General features: G+C 43.2%; 1 protein-coding gene across 2 annotated transcripts in view; it reads right to left on the bottom strand.

Moving 5' to 3' along the window:
• GALNT5 (polypeptide N-acetylgalactosaminyltransferase 5) overlaps positions 1 to 5,324 on the bottom strand; it is a 43,622-nt gene extending 38,298 nt beyond the window's left edge. For both annotated transcript variants that reach the window (XM_054971229.1, XM_054971230.1), the window contains exon 1: positions 3,751 to 5,324. In XM_054971229.1, the coding sequence (XP_054827204.1) occupies positions 3,751 to 5,225 (1,475 nt within the window). In that variant the 5' untranslated portion in view covers positions 5,226 to 5,324. The remainder of the gene's footprint in view (positions 1 to 3,750) is intronic.
• Positions 5,325 to 18,989: the final 13,665 nt, after the last annotated feature.

Below are 18,989 nucleotides of genomic sequence, written 5' to 3'. Positions count from 1 at the left end.
CTCAAAAAGCGGGTTCTGCCTTTTAAAAAAGTTTTAAGGTGTTACAGGACTCTTTAGATGTTTACTATAGCCACATACTGAACACATCCATGTGTTTATTTAGTAAATGAATAGATGTAGTAGTTGCTGTTTCATAAACACCAGTTCATTACTTGCTTGTGGTCTTGTCTCTTTGAACTTCTCTTTTAATTCTTCCTATTTTTACCTGAGAACTTGCCAGGACATTTTCACGGCCTCTCTCTTCCTAATGCATTATGAGATAGAGATTCTAAATCCTTCTTCTCTGCTTAGTTGTGTCTAAAGTGATGACAACTGTACCTGATCTTTCTCTTCTATCTGATGTTAGGGTTGCCAGGTGCCTGCCAGTGGTGGGCAAACTCCCAGGAGTTGCACCCTTGCCCGCCAATCCGCCAGTGATCAGTGAGAGGTGGCAAGCCTCCAGAGATTGGTCACCACTGGCAGGCTCCTCAGGAGCATGCATGGCACGTGTGCTCACAAGGAGCGCAGCAACGTCACTCCCAGAAGTGATGTTGTTGGGCTGGCTGCAGGAGTGCTCCATGCTTCGTCTGGGGTCAATTTTGGCCCCAAACAGGCCAAACGCATGAAGAGGAGCATGCTACCAGCCCCCCTTCCCGCTGGGAGGGTATAGGGACCTGGCAACCCACTATAGATATATACAAGGAAATAACAATGCTGACCATTTTATTTTCAATCCCTTCCACAGCATAGCATTTGCCTTTTTTATGACTGTCACACACTGTCAACAAATTGATCAAGATATCCACTACAATCCCAACATCTCCTTTCCCACACAGTATCTGTCATTTTAGGAGCCCCAGCATATCTTTAAATTTAGGATTTTTTGTTCCAACGTGCATTACTTTGTACTTAACTAAATGGAACTTCACTTGTCATGCTGTTGTTCATTCATTCAATTTAGGGAGATACTCCCAGAGTTCTTGGATTTCACAATATTGAATAATTCATGATCATCTGCAAACTTGTTCACTCCTCTACTCACTTCCAGTTCCAGATGATTTATGAACAAATGAAACAGCACCATTCCCAATACCCATTCCTATAGAACTCCACTGCTTACTTCCCTCCATTTATTTACTTTACTTATAGTTCTCTTTTCTCACTGAGACTCAAGAAAGATTACACAGTGCAAGTCAATGTAATCAATAGGGCAAGACATATTACTTCTGTTTATTACTCGCTGCTTCCTGTCATTTAACCAATTTTTAATCCATAGAGGATCCCTCATTTTATCCCATGACTGCTAAGTTTACTCAGGAGTCCTTTGTGAAAGACCTGGTCAGAAGTCTTGGAAGTCCAAGTTCAAAGTATGTGTTTGCCGTGTGGTTAGCAAATCCTTACTAGGGTTAACTTCAGCTGTGAGAAAATGCCAGAATGTCAAGCAACTAAAGGATTTTGGGGAAATGTAAATACAAAACAGAATAAACTCTGAGGTGCAAGACTCAGGAGTTCCACTGAAAAACCAAATGCAATCCTTTCAGGTTCAGAGTGCAACACATTTCAGTCCACTCATACGACCCAGGGTTGCATCCTTGTCTCTCAGCCATTGAACAATGCACAATTGCTGTCCCAAAGGCAATGGAAATAACTAATGGCCAAAGTGGACATAATGATGTTGGATCCAGTCTAAATTTTCCATCAGTGGAATGGAACTTTCCTTCCTCTTCCCACACAGCCTACTCCATGAAATCCTACTTCAGAGGATAGGAGACCCCTCAGGAACAGAATGAGGGGGGTCTGCAGTGGGAACAAGGAATCAATGAATATTGCTAGCTTAATCTGGCTCTAACCTCCGGTGTTTGGTTTACATTCATTCAGCACTCAGATAGATGCAAGTCACTTGTATAAAACAACTATTTTGCACAAAACTGCCCAAGTGAACTCATGGTAGTGTCAAGCAATTGTTCCATATCAATGTTTTCCAAGTCTCAGTTGTACACTGATGCAAAACAAGCTTCCAGAGCAGTGCTTTTCTTTAAATACTCCCAAAGATAAGCAAGATTCTCCAGAAGAAGTGTGGAGTACAAAAGTAGGAGAATTAAAAAAAAACAACTGTATATGTCTGTTAGTGCAATGGCCAGGTGAACTTTACAAGATGTATCCCACAGAGAGAAACAGCTCCGGACCTGAAAACGGACTTAAATTTCTTTGCCAGCAAAGCTAAAGACTTTGGTTTGTTATCTGCTGACGTGGACTAAAGTTAAGGACTCTACGTCTATGCTTGGCTGTTTGTAGTCCGTAAGTGGCCTATCCCAGTTGGTACATACGGATACACTTATGTGATTGATTGCCAGGTTGTATTATTTTGAGGCGTTGGCAAGGCAAGGTGCTGCTGGCAGGAATGTTGCTTTTTTACAGTGAGCTTTACTTATGATCTAAGTAAAAAAAGGAAATCCTTGTTCTCAACAATCAAGACTACAGAAACAGCCTGTTCCTTTCAGACTGTTCAGTGCATTTCGTTAAAAGTTGTTTTCAGTAGTAAAATAGGCTATCAAATCTGATGGGCAATTTCTCAAGTTCTATGTGTATTCAGACCCCTTTAGTAACACTCCATAGTTTGCCTACGCAGGAAACTGGATTTGCTAGCTCCAGTTTAAGATATGATGTATTAAGAAACTCTTGGTTTAACTATGGGATCATTGGGTTAATTTGACCAAGTCTTAGTTCCTATCATCTTTAAAATGATAATCATACAGAGGACTGTGACATAAATCTGATTAATAATTATTATGATTAAAAATATAGTTAAGCCTTGTTCTTTCTTTTGAAAGCAGAATTTTATGCCATGAATGCTGGCAATAGATGAGAGTGTCATTAGTAAAGCTTGTGTTTATGTAGGGTTTTTTTTAGTAACATTAACTGGGGAAATAGGTATTTATGTACTGTAAATACCGATTTAGCATGCTAGGTGTTTTTAAAAGGTGAATATTAAGTTTAATAGAGTATTATATGCAGAGCAATGAATATGCATTATAGTGGGATTATAGCAGGAGCAGCAGTTCTGGAAACATGCCTTTGACCTTTTGAAATTACAGGGCTTCATGCATGCATGGGAAAGTAAACAAATATCATCCAATGTATAAAAAGAATACAGGTCCATTCTTGCGCCTCTCCTTAAAATTAACAGGGATGTTTTTTGTGAATGTTAACATTTTCATTGCTGTTTGAGATATTATTGGTAACTGGTCAAAAGGATGAAAAAATCCATTTGATAACAAAACAATCGAAATGAACATCCAGAAACCAGTGGGAGAACACTTCAATCTACCAGGACATTCCATCAAAGACTTAAATGTCACTGTAGTTCAACAGAAACCTTTCAAAACCAAAATCCAACGGGAAGCTGCTGAATTGGAATTCATATGTAAATTTGACTCTGTCAAGCTGGGACTGAATAGGGACTATGAATGGTTATCTCATTATCAAAAGTAACTGATTTCCTTTACAGAAGCAAACTGATCTCCATATCAGAAGGAGCTGTTTGCATCTACTCCTCCCTCCCCTCTCCTCCTCTGTATCTGACCAGTTTCTTCTTGCCCTCCATGCATCTGATGAAGAGAACTGTGATTCTTGAAAGCTTATGCTACAATAAAGTTGGTTAGTCTTAAAGGTGCTACTAGACTCTTTTTGATTTTGCTACTACAGACTAACACGGCTAACTCCTCTGGATCACTGGACCTATGCTGTGAGATAACAGAAAAGAGATCTTACCCAGAAGGTCGCGTGTCATCAATGGCTCGGTCTACTGGAATTAAGTCACTGAGATAGACGTTGAAGTTCCCTTCATTCCATCTTTTCTTTGCTTCCTCTTGTTTCTCACTCGGGACCACAGCAGGGCGCCCAAACTGCCCTGGTGCTTTGGGGTCCCTTGGGGCAATAGTCCTATCAATGGTTAACACTTTATGCATTTGAGGCCTCTCTGTTAAAGGGATCACTCTGTCACTTTGATTGATTTCCTGTAATTGGTCCTTATCAATGAAATTGACCTTGTGAACTTTCCCTAGCGCTGTGTACCCAACCAAAATTGTTTCTCTAGAAGCAGCTGCTTTAGTGATGTTACCGTCTTTCAGAGGCATCTTGCTTTTGCTGTCAGTCTTTGGTGTATTCTTTCCTATCAGACTGTTCGTAAAGTTTCCTTCAGCATCTGCTTTGCGGCTCTGATTTGCAGGAATCTGTGCTCCCTCTTTGCTAATAAAGACCACTTGGTCTTCCAAAGGAACTTCCTTTTTTGCATCATCTTTTGGCTGGTGCCCTGGACCTGCTGGATTGATCGATGCCGTCGGTTTCTCTGCTGCTTCTGAAGTGGCCGGCTTGCTGACAGGTAAATCCAAGCTCTTTGTTAAATTGTGAGCCTTGCCGACAGGGAAATTCAAGCCCTTTGTAACACTGTGAGCATTTCTGATTGTTTCTTTCATCCCTGTCTCATTTACTGGGGAAGCTGGCGTTCTTTGTAGCAAGGGCTTGGCCTGAGATTTCTCAGGTTTGCTTCCAGTTGGCAACTCCTGCTTTAACCCAGTCAAAGATCCTTTATCCACCAATCCAACTTTGAATAGAACCTCCTTTCTTCCCCTGGACCCCTCAGTGAACAGCCTGTGAGTGACTTTGTTTCCGACAGTAGCCACACTGTGTGTTACTTTGACAAGCGGGCGCCCCACAGAAGCCACTAACTGGCTCTGCTGAAACCCCCCAAGAAGAGCTTGCTTTGTTCCGAGGAGGCTGCTGGAGTTTATTTCCTTTTCAAGATTCCCCCCCACTGTCTTCTCGATGGGCACAGAGGGTTGGGGGCTCCACAGTTTCAGTGGGATGATCCTGTGCAGCACCACCATTTTCTTCGTGGGGGCTTTAGAGGTCGCGCTCCTCTCTTGGTCTCTTTTCTGCCTTTCCTGCTCCTTGTCCCGTCCAGCCCCCTCACCCTTGTAGCCCTCATATTTGTGACCCCTGCCCAGTCCCCTGAGGGAAAGTCGGGGCTCCTCTCCGGGCCGGCCGGGGCTCTTTTCTGGGGGGCGCCCAAGCCTGCCCCTCTCCCTCTCCCTCCTGACCATCTCCTCCTTCAGCACCTTGGCGTTGCTCTCGCTGAATGAAAACTTGAGGGCTGCCATGTCAAAGAGCAGCCAGACGACCGAGGCGACGAAGATGAGCGCCAAGGCTCGCCCGCTGCCGCGGAAAAGCTTCCGGATCTTGCTCATGGCCGGGGAAGTTGGGCGGCCGCCCTGCCCAGGCCCGCGCTCCTCCGCCCGTCCCCGCTCGGGGCCCCCTTACCCCACGAGGCGGCGGCAGGCGCACCGCCGCCCGGCCCGGGGCGCCTCCTGCATCTCGCTCCAGGAGAGCCCTCGGCTCCCGCCGCCTGTTGCTCCCTGCTTGCGTGGCGTTCACCGCCGGGCGCCCGCGGCTCCTGGCTTCGCCTGGGCGGTCCGGCGGCGGGACGGGGCAGAAGGACCATCCCCAAGCGGCGCGGGCCGAGGGGCCGAGGCGGGGCGCATGGTCTCCCCTCGCCTTCACGCGGCCGCCCGTTTCTCCACTGTACACGCGGCCGCCTCGGGAAGGAGGGGGGAGAGCGCGGATCAGCTGGGGAATCTCCCGCCCCCCCTCCCCCAGCCCCGCCAGATCCGATTCCTCCTGCTCTGCAACCCAACACCTCCTCGTGGGGGAAAACGACGTCAGACCAGCCCGCCGCGGGCAGCGCCACGCCCACACCTTCCCGGCGTCGCTGGCTTTTCAGGACTTTTAAGAAAGTTCGTGTCGGGAGAAGCAAAGCCTCGCTTCTCATTTGTGTAGCTGGGGGCTCCTTGAAAATGAAACGGAAAGTCTCGGGGCGCCTTCAAGATTCATGTTTGTTTCCATGCTAGCTTTTGCTAATCACAATTTGATCTGAAGACTGACCAAAGCTCCTATGGAAATAAATGTAACAACAGCAATAACAGTGCACCTTTCTAGACTGATGCCCCACTCAGATTGATGAACTAGGTTAGTGTTATCGTTATCCCCACAATACAGGCAGGGAGTTGGGCCTGAGTGGCTTACCCAAGACCACCTGCTGAATTCATGGCAGTAGTGAGATTCAAACCAGGAGAATGCTGATTTGTAGCCTAAACGCTTAACCGCTATAACGTCTCGCTTCATAATGACATGTGACTTTTGTTATGGCAGACTAACATGGTTTAGTCTTTGCAATAAGAAAAATGGGAACTTCATTAGTCTTGCTTCCTCCCAAGACTGCATGATTATTTTCATTTGTTGATGTATTTATTTTTAAAAATTGATTATCCATATAATTCACAGAAATAGTCAAACATTTCACATTAATTCACATTAATTCACATAAGTATTAAACAAGAGTATAAGCTATTAATAAACTACTCCAAATGGAGGAGAAGGGGGGAAATCCCTCAAACTATCAACACATTTATTTATTTATTTATTTATTTATTTATTTATCATAATAGAGCCATGTCATTTGTGGAAGAATGAAGTTTTTAAAAAAATACAGGCATGATTTAATTCGCAACTGATTCAGCCTATGTCATCTGCTTTCCTTTTGCCACAAAATAATACCCAGGGGACACCCCTTAAACAACTGTGGATGCACACATGCATATTACTTCTGCTTTTTGATGCCTCTGGATAAAATGGGACTGGGAATTCTGAGATTCTGCACAGGCATGTGAACGCATGTGACACTCTCAAGTAGGTAGCTGTATTGGTTTGATGAAGGGAGCTTGGACTCTAGAAAGCGTATCCTCTGAAAATCCTGTTGGTCTTTAAGATGCCACTGGACACGTGACACTGTGAGCTCTGACCCAGGAAGCCTCTGGGAGTTGAAATATCATCTGAGTCATGAATTCACGAAGGCTGAACCTACAGCATCTCTCCTAGTAGGAATGAAACACTATCAGGGGCCTGGCTCATGTGCAGTCAGGAGGGTGATGTGATATGATGCTCACTGCTATTCATGAGTCAGCGTGGTGTAGTGGCTAGAGTGTCAGACTGGTATCTGGGAGTCCCAGGTTTGAATCTCCACTTGATCATGGAAGCTCATTGAGTGACCTTGGGCCAGTTGTTCTCAGCCTAACCTACCTCGTATGGTGGTTGTAAATAAATATCACCCAGAGTTTGCAGTCTTCTGTCTAACCATCTGCATACTTAGTTTTTAGATCAGGATGCAAATAGGAAAGTGGTTCTGAACTGGTGGAAGACACAAGGCTTTGGCATGTACAGCCTGTTTCAGTGTGTTATCCTCTCTCCTCCATTCAGTTTCACAACCCATTCATTTGAGAAGGGCAGGCTTTGCATGGGGTGTATGGAGAAGGAAATGTGTGTTGCAAACCTTTTCTTCCTTCCCTCAGAATTCTCTTGTCTGAACGCCCACCTTGCTGAGGAGCAAGTAGCAGGAAGGAGTGGGAAAGAGGGAGGCGAAAGCCAGACCCCTAAAGCCTTGCAGATAGTAAACTTGCACAGCAAGCACAGAAGGGGAAGAAACTTCCTTTCTGCTGTGTTAGCTGTCTGTTTCCATATTGTTTTTGATGCAAAACAATATGGAAAGCTGGAATCTCCCAATTGCAGGCTGAAGTGGTACATTCCCATTCGACCAAGACTCTGCCATCTTATTTCCAACTCATTCTTCTGCATGTGGGAATGAAGCATTTAAGTTTTGCAATGCATTTCTGAGAACAGCAAGCCCAAATGCCATAAACTGTATTTAGCACATTCATACCCACAGAAGGCATTCATTGTTCACAATGGGACATACTATCTCTGTCAAACATCACCTGCACATTATGAATCATGTAGAAATATTCACAGCTGGGAACGGCCTGGTCAAATAGCCCCACCGTCACCTGCCCAGTCCGGTTCTCCTGATCAGCAAATACAAATCTTCAGACTTTGTTTTAAGAGACTTGCTCAATCTGAGGCAAATAGGGTATATACTTTTTAATTAACTCCAGACTACTTTAATATTAAAATAAAATTGAGGGCAGGTCTCATACAGGCAAGAAAATCTGTTGTTTGAACTCAGTGAGTTTTAATTCTCTCTTTTTAAAAAATGCAGAGATTCAAAATAATAAGCAACCCAATTCTGCTTATGTTTCCAGTTTAGTAATAAACAGAAAAAATCCAGGCATGTCAGACGTCCCTGGTCTTTAGTTCTGTTTGTTAGTTAGAATTCTAGACTTCGTGAGCTCCCTAGTCCTGAAACCAGTTGGTCCCATCCCTATATCGTCTTGCTAATAGAGATGAATATTGTTTTGAACTCTCCTGTCTCTCCTATGTGAACCTAAGAGCAGGAACCTGAGTCAATACCCTATTCCTGATTTGAAGGCAAAAGGCAACATCACAGCAGTGTATCAAGAGTTACACTGCATGAGGCTGGAGATCATGAGTTTTATCTCACAGTTCTCCTTTACCACATATTGTTTATTAGAACAACAAAACTCTCGAGTTACTTCTTTTCAGTTTTCCAATTTTAATCTTGTAAGTCCCACAAAGGCTTTTTGTGAATTCCCAAAGAACGCTTGTAACTCGTGAAATCCTTGAAAGAGTGCCAATTTAGTATCACAGCCTTTGCTGGCCTGCTGAGCTACTGGATATTGTTACCTAAGATATTTAGTTGTTTATTGTACTTCTTTCCTTCCTTTCCTTCCAATGCATTCAAGGCATTTTACAGAGAGAAACGGGGCAGACTGACTAACTTTTGCAGAAATGTCCTGGTGAGCCCTTACCCTGCTGCTGATATGGGCAGGGGCACCAAAAATCAATCTGTGCTCACTTTTAGCCCCCTCTGGCACCCCCACCAACTGGGGGCCACTCAAACTGGCCTGCTACTGGACCATTTTAACTTCACAGTATACCCCTGAGGAGGAAGATAAATCATTCAATATCAAAAACTAAATGTAAAATCAAAGTAATGGGTATAAAGTAAAAGGTACCTCACTAGAACAGCCGATACAAGCAATTCAGAACTAGACTAGTTAAAATGTCCATTTTTTTTTTTAAAAAAGGCCTATTTGTTGTGATCAATTAAACAGCAAAGACACAGGACAATAGGACCAAAAAGAATGTAAAGAAGACACCTGATGGACCCCTTTGGAAGGGAGTTCTGTACTAGGATGCCACTACAGAGAAGGCCCTGTGGCTAGTAAAATTCTGAACTGGTGTCATCTGAAGAAATATTTTCAGAGAACCTTGGTTATATCCAGCAACTCTTTCAAGTTGCTCAACATTCCATTAGAACATCATTTTAAAAATATAAGTTATCTGTGTAAATTGCATTAATTTCATTGTTTTTTGGACAGGCACACAAAACCACCTCATCCTTCAGGAGAAATCAGGCTATAAAGATATTCACCAGATTTTCTCTTAAGCATTTAAAAAACGCTTCTGGGATGGTTTTTTTAAAAAGTCACTTTCCCCTTTTTCTCTTTATATAGATATTAAAAAAAAAACTGAGAGGGAAGTTAGAAAGAAAATTGAAGGGTATGAAAGGAAGGAAAGCACAGATGCTAAATGATGTGTGCCAGTATAAAAAAAAACCGAATAGGGTCATCTGGAAAAGATAAGAGCATTCTTGTGAACCTGTCAGGGAAGCTGCGCATACCAGAGCAGCTAGGCCTGATGTTATCATCACTCCAAACAGCAGTCCTTGAGAGTGGGAACAGTATTTATGATAATACCTGTTAAAAGATGAGGACCTAAGGAAGTGGCGGACTGTATGACTATGCAACTGAGTCTCAGTGTTAAAATCTGGTCATGAGACAGGGCACAGAGCTCAGATACAGGTTACAGCATCTGACTGTTACATAAAAAATGAATCGTGTTGTGAGGAGTAGTGATCTTAATGATCTGAGGCACAATCTGATGGTAATATCCAGTTGCACTGTGCCTTATAAGAACAGAATACTGGATTATCTATGGATATGAATACACATGAATTGGGATTCAAAGGACACAAGAGAAGCCTTGCTGGATTGGACCAGTAGTTGATCTAGACCAGCATCCTGTTTCCACAGCGGCCAACTGGATGTCCCCTACAAAACGGGGCACACAGGTCCCTTGTTATTGCCCCTCAGCCATTAGTATTCAGGCGTATACTGCCCCTGGACACAGAGGTTCCATTTAGCCAACATGGACCTCTGAACAATATAACACCCCCTTGCAGTGTGAAGTGTCCATTCTATCCCTCAGCATTCTACCACCTCATTACCACCTTATTCTGCTGCCAGGCTAGGCCAGGCTTGAATCAGCTTTGCCTTGCAGCTTTTTTACTGTTATCATAGATTTAGCCCATCAAAGTGTATGGCCTTTAAGGAATATAAAAAAATAAGTCCTTGCCCCAAGGAGCTTACATTCTAAAATTTGAGACAGAGAAGATAACAAAAGAAGACAGAAGCACAGCTAGATTGAGGAAGAATATGCACTCATTCAGTTGTGTGTACTTAAGCTTTGTTTCAGAAAGGGAAGGGAAATGCATGTCCTTTCAAATTAACATGTGACATTAGAAATTACCAACATAATTTATTCTTTATCTAGATGTAAGTTTTAATAGTATAAATAGAAGTGGTTACTATTACAGAATTCTACCATGAAGATCTATCTTTACCAGCCCATTTTCACGTACGTTCCATTCCGTTCTAGTAACTTGCATACTGTCGCTTGGATCCTGCTGAAAATATCTGCTGATAAAAGAGTGGAGACCAACTTCCACATCTCCCTTCTCCTGCTGCAGCCCAAAATGTCCCCACCAGGGAAAAGGGACTTTCTGGAACAGCACAAAGAGAAATTGAAGGTCTGCCCCAAGAGAGGGAAATCAGCAAAATACAGTCCCCCCATTCTGTGGAAATGTCCCATGGCATCCAATTTAGTGTCTGCCCCAATTTGCACTTTAGTTGGGATTTATAGTATGAAAAATAGATCCTTTCAAAATATCCCGACGTTAGCGACACTACCAAAAAGTTTCTGATGAATGAATGGTTTGTTTTGTATATGTATGTTGACTTGTCTATATATTTCATGCCAACACTTCCCTAACTTGATTCCAAAATGCTTCAGCTCTGCACCATCCACGTGGGAAAGTTGTCACTTTGCAACTTCGCACATTACCACTTTGCCAACATTCGCCACTTTACTAATATTTTGCCAGCAGTCATGTTAAGTGGTAATTAGATGTTAACATTTTTGCAGGCCTAAAGACTTGTTAACATGACCAAGAGTAACTAATTATAAAAATAGGTGTTCTGTCTCTGTTGTTTCCTGATTAATCTTCTCATGGCAAATGCGAATGGCTTGCTTTTGTGGGAGGCTCATGTGCAGCCCTTCTGCTTCCATTCTTGAAACCCAACGGGGACTGAGCCACCCAAGGAGGTATATAGGGGAAAAAATATTTCAGTGCATTGAGCTGGATGCCAAGGTTGTTTGAACATCAGGCATTTGTGATGGTGCAACTCTCTCCCACTGTCTCCTTCCCAGTGCAGCCATCTGCAACCAACATGGCCTCGGGGCTACAGATGACCTATGGGCAAAATGCCTGTGAGGATGAGGAGGCTGCAGTAGGGTTGCCAGCTCCAAGTTGGAAAATTCCTGGAGATCTGGGGAGTGAAACCTGGAGAAACCTGGAGAAAGTGGGGTTTGGGGAGGGAAAGGACCATGGCATGGCATAATTCCATAGAGTCCACCCCTCAAAGTAGCCATTTTCTCCAGGTGAACTGATCTATGTGGCCTGGAGACCAGTTGTAATTCCGGGAGATCTCCAGCCACTACCTGGAGGCTGGCAACCCTAGGCTGCACTGAGGAAGGGGAAAGAGGCAAAATTCTCTCCAGTTTGGTCTGGAGCCAACAGAAAGCTTAGTCTGCCATGCCTCTTCCACCAGTGGCAGGGTAAGTGATTTTGCCCAATTCTTCACCCTTTCTATAGCCTGCTATTCCCAGTGGCATTTTTGGAGGTAGTAGAGAGGAATAGATGGGGGAGAAGCATCCTTAAGTACCTTCTGCTTGAATAACAATAGGGTTCAACTCACTGTACCCTAGGGTAGGTTTCTGAATGCAAAGTCACGGCAACCTTATGATGCCAATTCCAAATTCTTTCTTTCCAGTAAGTCAACACATTCTTTATTAAGCCCATCTAAGTTTTTAATACTGGATCTCATCAGGTCTAGGAAGCTAAGCAGGGTCAACCCTGGTCAGTACTTGGATGGATGACCACCAAGAAAGTCTGTGTGCAGAGACAGGCAATGGCGGACCACCTCTGTTAGTCTCTTGCTGTGAAAACACTCTGGGATTGCCATAAGTCACCTGCGACTTGACAGCATTTTACATACACACATGCATATTTAATGCTAGTGGAATATTTTGGTCAGTAGCTGAGATTTGGCAAGGACTCCTGTAAGGAGAGCATTACAGAGTTGTTCCGTCCAGTGGTTCAGTCTTCACAGTCTTCATTATGAGTAACAAAACAATGTAAAGTGTGACTGATCTTTGTAATGTGCGTTTATCTGTGCTAGGCAGCATTCACTTCGAGGAAGCCAATACTGTCAAATATTAACTCCAATGCCCGTAAAGATAATGAAGTTAGTTCTTCAGCCAACACTTAGGGATAGGATCCTTGTAGTTTTGAAATGGAAATTATAATGGTATGCAGGAGGAAATAAATTCCAGTGGGGTAGCAGTGTCAGTCCGTTGAAGCAAAAACCAAAAGGAGTCTTGTGGTACCTTAAAGACGAACGGATAAGCATTAGTAGGCAGAACATTTCATGGAATTGCATAAAGTAGAATCTCAGTATGCAGACACACACTGGGGGGTGGGTGGGAATGTGAAAGTGGGTTATGTCAGAGTATTTCATGACCCACTTTTCACAGTCTCTCCCCCAGTATGTATAATTTGACTCAGAGTTCACTTTGGGCATCTGGCTTCTGGCCTATGGAAGTTTATGCTACAATAAATCCATTAGTCTTTAAGGTGCCTCAAGCTACTCCCTAGGGATGTGGAATGGTGTATAGTACAGCCCAGTCTCATCAGATCTTGGAAGCTAAGCAGAGTTGGTATTTGGATGGGAGATCACCAAGGAAGACTGCAGAGGAAGGCAACAGCAAACCACCTCTGCTTCTCACTTGCCTAGCCTTGAAAGCCCCTAACTGGGGGGCAGGGGGGGTCACAATAAGTTCAGTTGCAGCTTGATGGCGCATACATCCACGAAGTACCTTCTTTTCCTTTTGGCTCAGGACTCCAAGTGGATTCAGGCCAGCATCCCACTATATTTTAAATATATTTCATGTATATTTTCCTGCTCTTCCCCCATGGGGTTGAAGATTTCACACATATTTTTCCCTCCACCAAATTTATCTGTACAACAACCTATGGGGTAGGCAGGATTCAAAGAAGTGACTGGTCCAAAGTTAATTAGCGAACTTCTTGTCTGAGTGAAACTGATTTTGAACCTGAGTCTTCCAAATCTTAGTCTGATGTGACACTGTGCTTCTTTATTGAATATCAATAAACATTCTGTTTTTTGGGTTTCAATAAAGGCTCAATCTGAAAGAAAAAGTTTGCAGAGAGAAGCAATGATGGTTCTTTCAGGCGGAAAAAATCAAATAAAAGCAAAGGAGTCTTTTGCATAAACAAAAAAATGAAAATATGTTTGCTTTGGAACACATTCCCAAGAACTCAGAATTAAAACATCAACAAGTCTCTGAAATTTGCATAGAGCTCTGGCTAATGTGTGTCTTGTAAAAGCAAGAGGCATATTTTGACAAAAGATTATATAACCTGACCTAGTACAGTTTTTAACTTCCAAATTATGCATAAAGTATGCATTAAGTCAATTAGAGAATCCATTAAAACTAAAGTAAAACAACTAATACACAGCATTTAGTAACATGAGATATTTTCTATCACTGCTAAATATAACCTGTCTCATAAAATGATCTTTTGATAAATCATTGTGGGATAATATGACATACGTAGCTTATTCACAGCACCATTAATTACTATTAGAATAGAGAAGCACTGAAATCTGGTACACATATAAACAAATGCTGAAGCAGATGGTAGAAATTAACGAAACACAATCCATTGGTGAACTCGTTACCTAATTAGATTATTACATCAAAACAGGAAAACCAATTTTGTCAAATTCTCAGTGATGGGCTGGAAGTTTTAAAAATCTGCATAATCAAGTGAGAACTCCAAGAATGGTCAGGAAGGGAACTTAGGGGAACAGGCAGGAAGCTTCTATCCATCCATCCCCAGGATTTATGGGAGTTGAACAGTAATAGTAATCTGTTTACTGTGCCTGAAACTCATGGTGCAACCTTAAGCAGAGTTACACCCCTCTAAATCCATTAAAGTCAGTGCATTTAGACTGGTGTAACTCTGTTTAGGATTGCACTGCTAGCAGTTTCTGATAACCAGGGCTTTTTTCTGGAAAAGAGGTGGTGGAACTCAGTGGGTTGCCCTCGGAGAAAATGGTCACATGGCTGGTGGCCCCGCCCCCTGATCTCCAGACAGAGGGGAGTTTAGATTGCATGGAGGGCAATCTCAACTCCCTTCTGTCTGGAGATCAGGGGGCGGGGCCACTAGCCATGTGACCATTTTCAAGAGGTTCTGGAACTCCATTCCACTGCATTCCTGCTGAAAAAAAGCCCAGCTGATAACTTTAATGTGGTGTAAATGTCATTACCGCCACAAAATTGGCGGTACCATGGACAAAGCAGGGATTTCTGCTTATTCCACAGACTTCCTTGATAACCTGAAAAAAGAAAAGAACTCTACTTCCCCTTCATATTGCTCAATGAGGACAAAATATATCCAATTGTATTCTGGGAGCTGCAGACTGCTGGGGTACATGAATGTCAGCCATAAGACATGCACCCCTCCCCAATTCTCTAAAAACATTTTAAATACAACAAACAGTTTCCCCTCACCCAGTGTCCACAATGCTATACAGTTCTAAAGGCTCTAAACGCTTTGGACCTAAAAATATTTGAGAGAAGTAATTAGGATAAAAAATAAAAAGGCTTCTTCAGATCCTAACCCCACCCCCCTCAACACACAGAGGAGCCTAAATTGCAATGGAGATAGAGCCTCTCCAAATTTAGTTTAGTATTCTGGAATGAGAAGTGAAATTAGGGTCAGGGATTGCATGTCCATTGTCTGCTCCCCCTCCTCTACTAACAATGCCATACAGCATGGGAAGGGAAGGGAAACATCTCCCCTCTGATAGGATGCTGCTGAGATTTGAGCTCAGATGAAAAGCTTCCTGCTCAGCCATTGGAGCTCCGTAGTGTCGCACCTTTGAGGATCATTGTTAGTAAGCAGAAAGTTGCCCATCTAAAATAGAGAGGCCCTGAACTTCACAGCAAACATGTTTGATAGGCAAATGTATCAAGTTTGACAGCCTTAATCAAGTGTGAATTCAACATCCGCTCTGTTTACCTGTCTGGCATCTGCCTTGAGCAGCTGTCAGACTGCTTTGCAGCTGCACAGTATCTGTGGTGGTAAAGTTTCATTTTTTTTTTGGTGGCAGTAGAATTTCATTTGTTGGCCTTGGAGTGGCTTTTTGCATCAGCATGGGAGGCAAGATTATTCTTCCCAGGGCCATGGTTAGGTCAGGTGATTAAATGATATGCAGGAGGAAGTACATGTCCCATACGGCTGTGCAAAAATGTGCATGAAATAACATTGCTATATATGTATGTGTGTGCTGTCAATTTGCAACTTACTTAGGCAACCTTAGCTAGGGGCTTTCAAGGCAAGTGAGAAGCAGAAGTGGCTTGCCATTGCCTTCCTCTGCAAAGCAACCTCTGCCTTGCCTTGTGGTCCTCCATCCAAGTACCAACCCTGCTTAGCTTCAGAGATTTGAAAAGATCCAGCTATACCACACCATTCCATCACCAACACTGATAACATGGGTTTAAATGAATGCCAAATGTTAAGATTTTAAAAGTACAGTGTTTGTTTATAATCACTGGCTGTTTGATTTGATCACTGTTATGAAACTGGCTGCCAAGCAACATGCTGCAATACCACCTCTAGTGGGGAGGGAGAGAGAGAAGGACTTCTATCTAGCTAATAATGTGCATGTGCAAAGCACTTTCTATTGCATTGTGCCATCTATACTGTTGACTGCTGTTAAGGAACACCCAATGGATGTTTGAACATCCCTTATCTAGAATGACTCTCAGTTATCGAGCATGATTGCTGTATGAAGAGAGCAATACTTTCCCAATTGATTATTTCCTCTCCTCTCCGCCCAAACATAATGCCACTCAAGTATCCAATTTGGGGAGAGTATCACAGAGACAGAAGATTCTGGGGATTCAAACGTATTCCTGGAGCATCGTTCTCCACAACTTAAATATCAACGAACATATCTGTCCTTTCATATAATAATTTTTTGACAGAAACACATGTCAATCAGTTGTAGGAATCTTGATTTGAAGAAATTTGGGAAAATAGAAAGTGCTACCAAATCTGAACTGTGTTGACTAGAGATGGGCACAGACTGAAATATGAACCAAAGTTCATCACGAATTGGGCCATTTTTTGATTCATGAACCAGCAGTTCATCAGAGCTCATTTCTGAGGAACCGTGATGAACAGCTATGATTTTTAGAGTGGTTTGTATGGTTCATTTTTCGGTTCATCACTTCAGACAGCCTGGCACTGATCAATCTATTACCTAGGCAATGGCGGCCGGGGGGTGGGGCGGGAGATATGGGTTTTCTGCAGATCTTCTGCAACCCTGGAAGTGACAAACCAATGAACCAAGCGAAACGGTTTGTGAACTGGGCAAGTTCATGGCGGTTCGTGGTTCATGAAACATGACGAACCACAAACTGCAACAAACTGCCATTTGCTGTGCCATCCCAAAGGGGCAGGGATTCTTAAGGCAGGAAAAAAACCACGCTGAAGCTTGTTTTGGATAAATATTGGCCACAACTTTATTGGTTACAGGATTAAAGAGCTATGTCTGCGTAAGGGCACAGATCCCAGCATCAGCAGGCCCGCCTGCCCTCTGATGACTTCTAACCCCTGCAGGGGGAAACTGCGGGAAGACAGTTAAGGGAGTCACACTGGGCAGTTGCCTCTGCGTGGCTCCCCCGTCACCTGGACACAGGCCTGTTCTGTCAGCCCCCCGAGCTGGGCTTCCCACTGCAAAGCCTGGTCCAAGATCCCTTATGGGGATCCCCCTCTATGGGGAAACAGTGCCAGCAGGCCCTGTTTTTACCCCACGGGATCAGTGCCCTACGCACAAACCGCCCACCTAAAGTTGTGACAAAGTAACACTGATAATTTCACACAACGCAACCGTTACCGAAACCAAAGTTAACAAATGAATTTGCTCAATTGAACATACTTTAACATCATTGTAACCGACTTAACTAGCATGAACGCATAGTCCCCAAACCGTGAATGAAGCGGAGGGTGGGTGGGGATCACTGTTCTGAACCGACTGCTTGCCAAGAGGGCCAGCCCAGCAACGTCTTCCCAGGGAGGACCTGAGTGAAGCCCTCCCATCTCTGTTTGGGCCTCACTAGCCTCCCTGATTGGTCCACAGCCGACCAGCCGGCCGCCCCAATTGGCTGGCAGGGCTGCTGGACTACATTGCCCAGCCTGCATCGGGGCAGGGTGCCCAATGCTGGGCCGGCACAAAATGCCGTCCTGCCTTCCTCCCAGCCCCGGGAGGCCCAGCAAACAACGTCATGGGTAAGTCCCCGCCGTGTGCTTTCCCAGTTCATGCCTGCCTCTAGTGTTGTCACATCCAGTTTACAAACTAAGAAACAAACAAGAGATGAGTTTGAGGATTTTTTAAAAAAATGCAGCCAATTGTTGCCAATTTTTGTCATCTAAAATATTCTACAATTTTGAATTCCTGTTGGTTTAACTATTGCTAACAATTCTCAAATCTTCAAGAGCCATTCTAATTTAACAGGCAATGACAATTGTTTCCAGTAATGTGCAAATATGATCCTCACAGAGGTCAGAGAATACAAGAATACCTCCCTGAGATCAGTTGTCAAAGTATCAACACAATTTAAGAGATAAATTTCAGCTTTCAAATTAAGGCCCAGTCCCCATATCTCAAAACCAGTATTTATGAGAGAAGTTTAGATACTCTATTTGATATTAGGTGCCCACTGACGCACCATTTTAAAGCAGCTCTCATTTGTATGCTAAAATAAAACTACATTCCCTTAGTATGAATACATTTCCATTTGCTAGGGATCCAAGCAATAACCGAGGCTCTTAGTCCATTTAAGAACACAGGGTTTTCCCTTATCTGAGTTCAGACTATGCGATACAGAGTAGATCATTATGTCATTATAAACTGTTCAAATTGTGTCAGTTCAAATGCTACATTGCTAGAAGGCATCTGCTGTATTAAAAAGATTTTGACTTGTAGATAAGACAAGTAGGATATTGATAGTACTCTCATCTGTTTCCAGTGTTTAGTTCACGTTCATCCCTGACCACCGAGATCCTAGATAATTACCATGCTTGCCTGTTTTGCTGTATGCACAGTATTCCCAGCAATATGGTATCCAAACAGCTTCTGACAGACTGGCCACTGGATTGTTTCCTGGTAAGGTCACATAGCCTCAAATCTGGGACAAGTTCAAGCAAGATTTCAGAGTATCTTATGTCAGATAATCTTTTGTTTGGTAATACAGTTATTATGTTGTTCTAGTCAGGCTTAAGGCAAGAAGAATCACCCATTCCTTTTCATTCCTTGTTTAACAGATTAGAGGGCCAGAGGGCCATACGGAACATGCTATGTGGGCTATGCTCAGAGGACAATAAAGGTACTTAATAATATCCCATAATATCAAGGGTGTTTGTAATATTCTATTGCAGAAAAATAATATGTAGCAAAAATACATTGTGGATACACCCTTAGAACTCTTGTTCTGGTGTGATTATATTATATGCATTTAAATATTCATTTTCCCCTCAACTAACA

Source organism: Eublepharis macularius, chromosome 2, assembly GCF_028583425.1.
Source record: "Eublepharis macularius isolate TG4126 chromosome 2, MPM_Emac_v1.0, whole genome shotgun sequence".
Taxonomy (NCBI): domain Eukaryota; kingdom Metazoa; phylum Chordata; class Lepidosauria; order Squamata; family Eublepharidae; genus Eublepharis; species Eublepharis macularius.
Note: the sequence above shows the minus strand (reverse complement) of the source record. Positions and strands in the feature narration are given on the sequence as shown.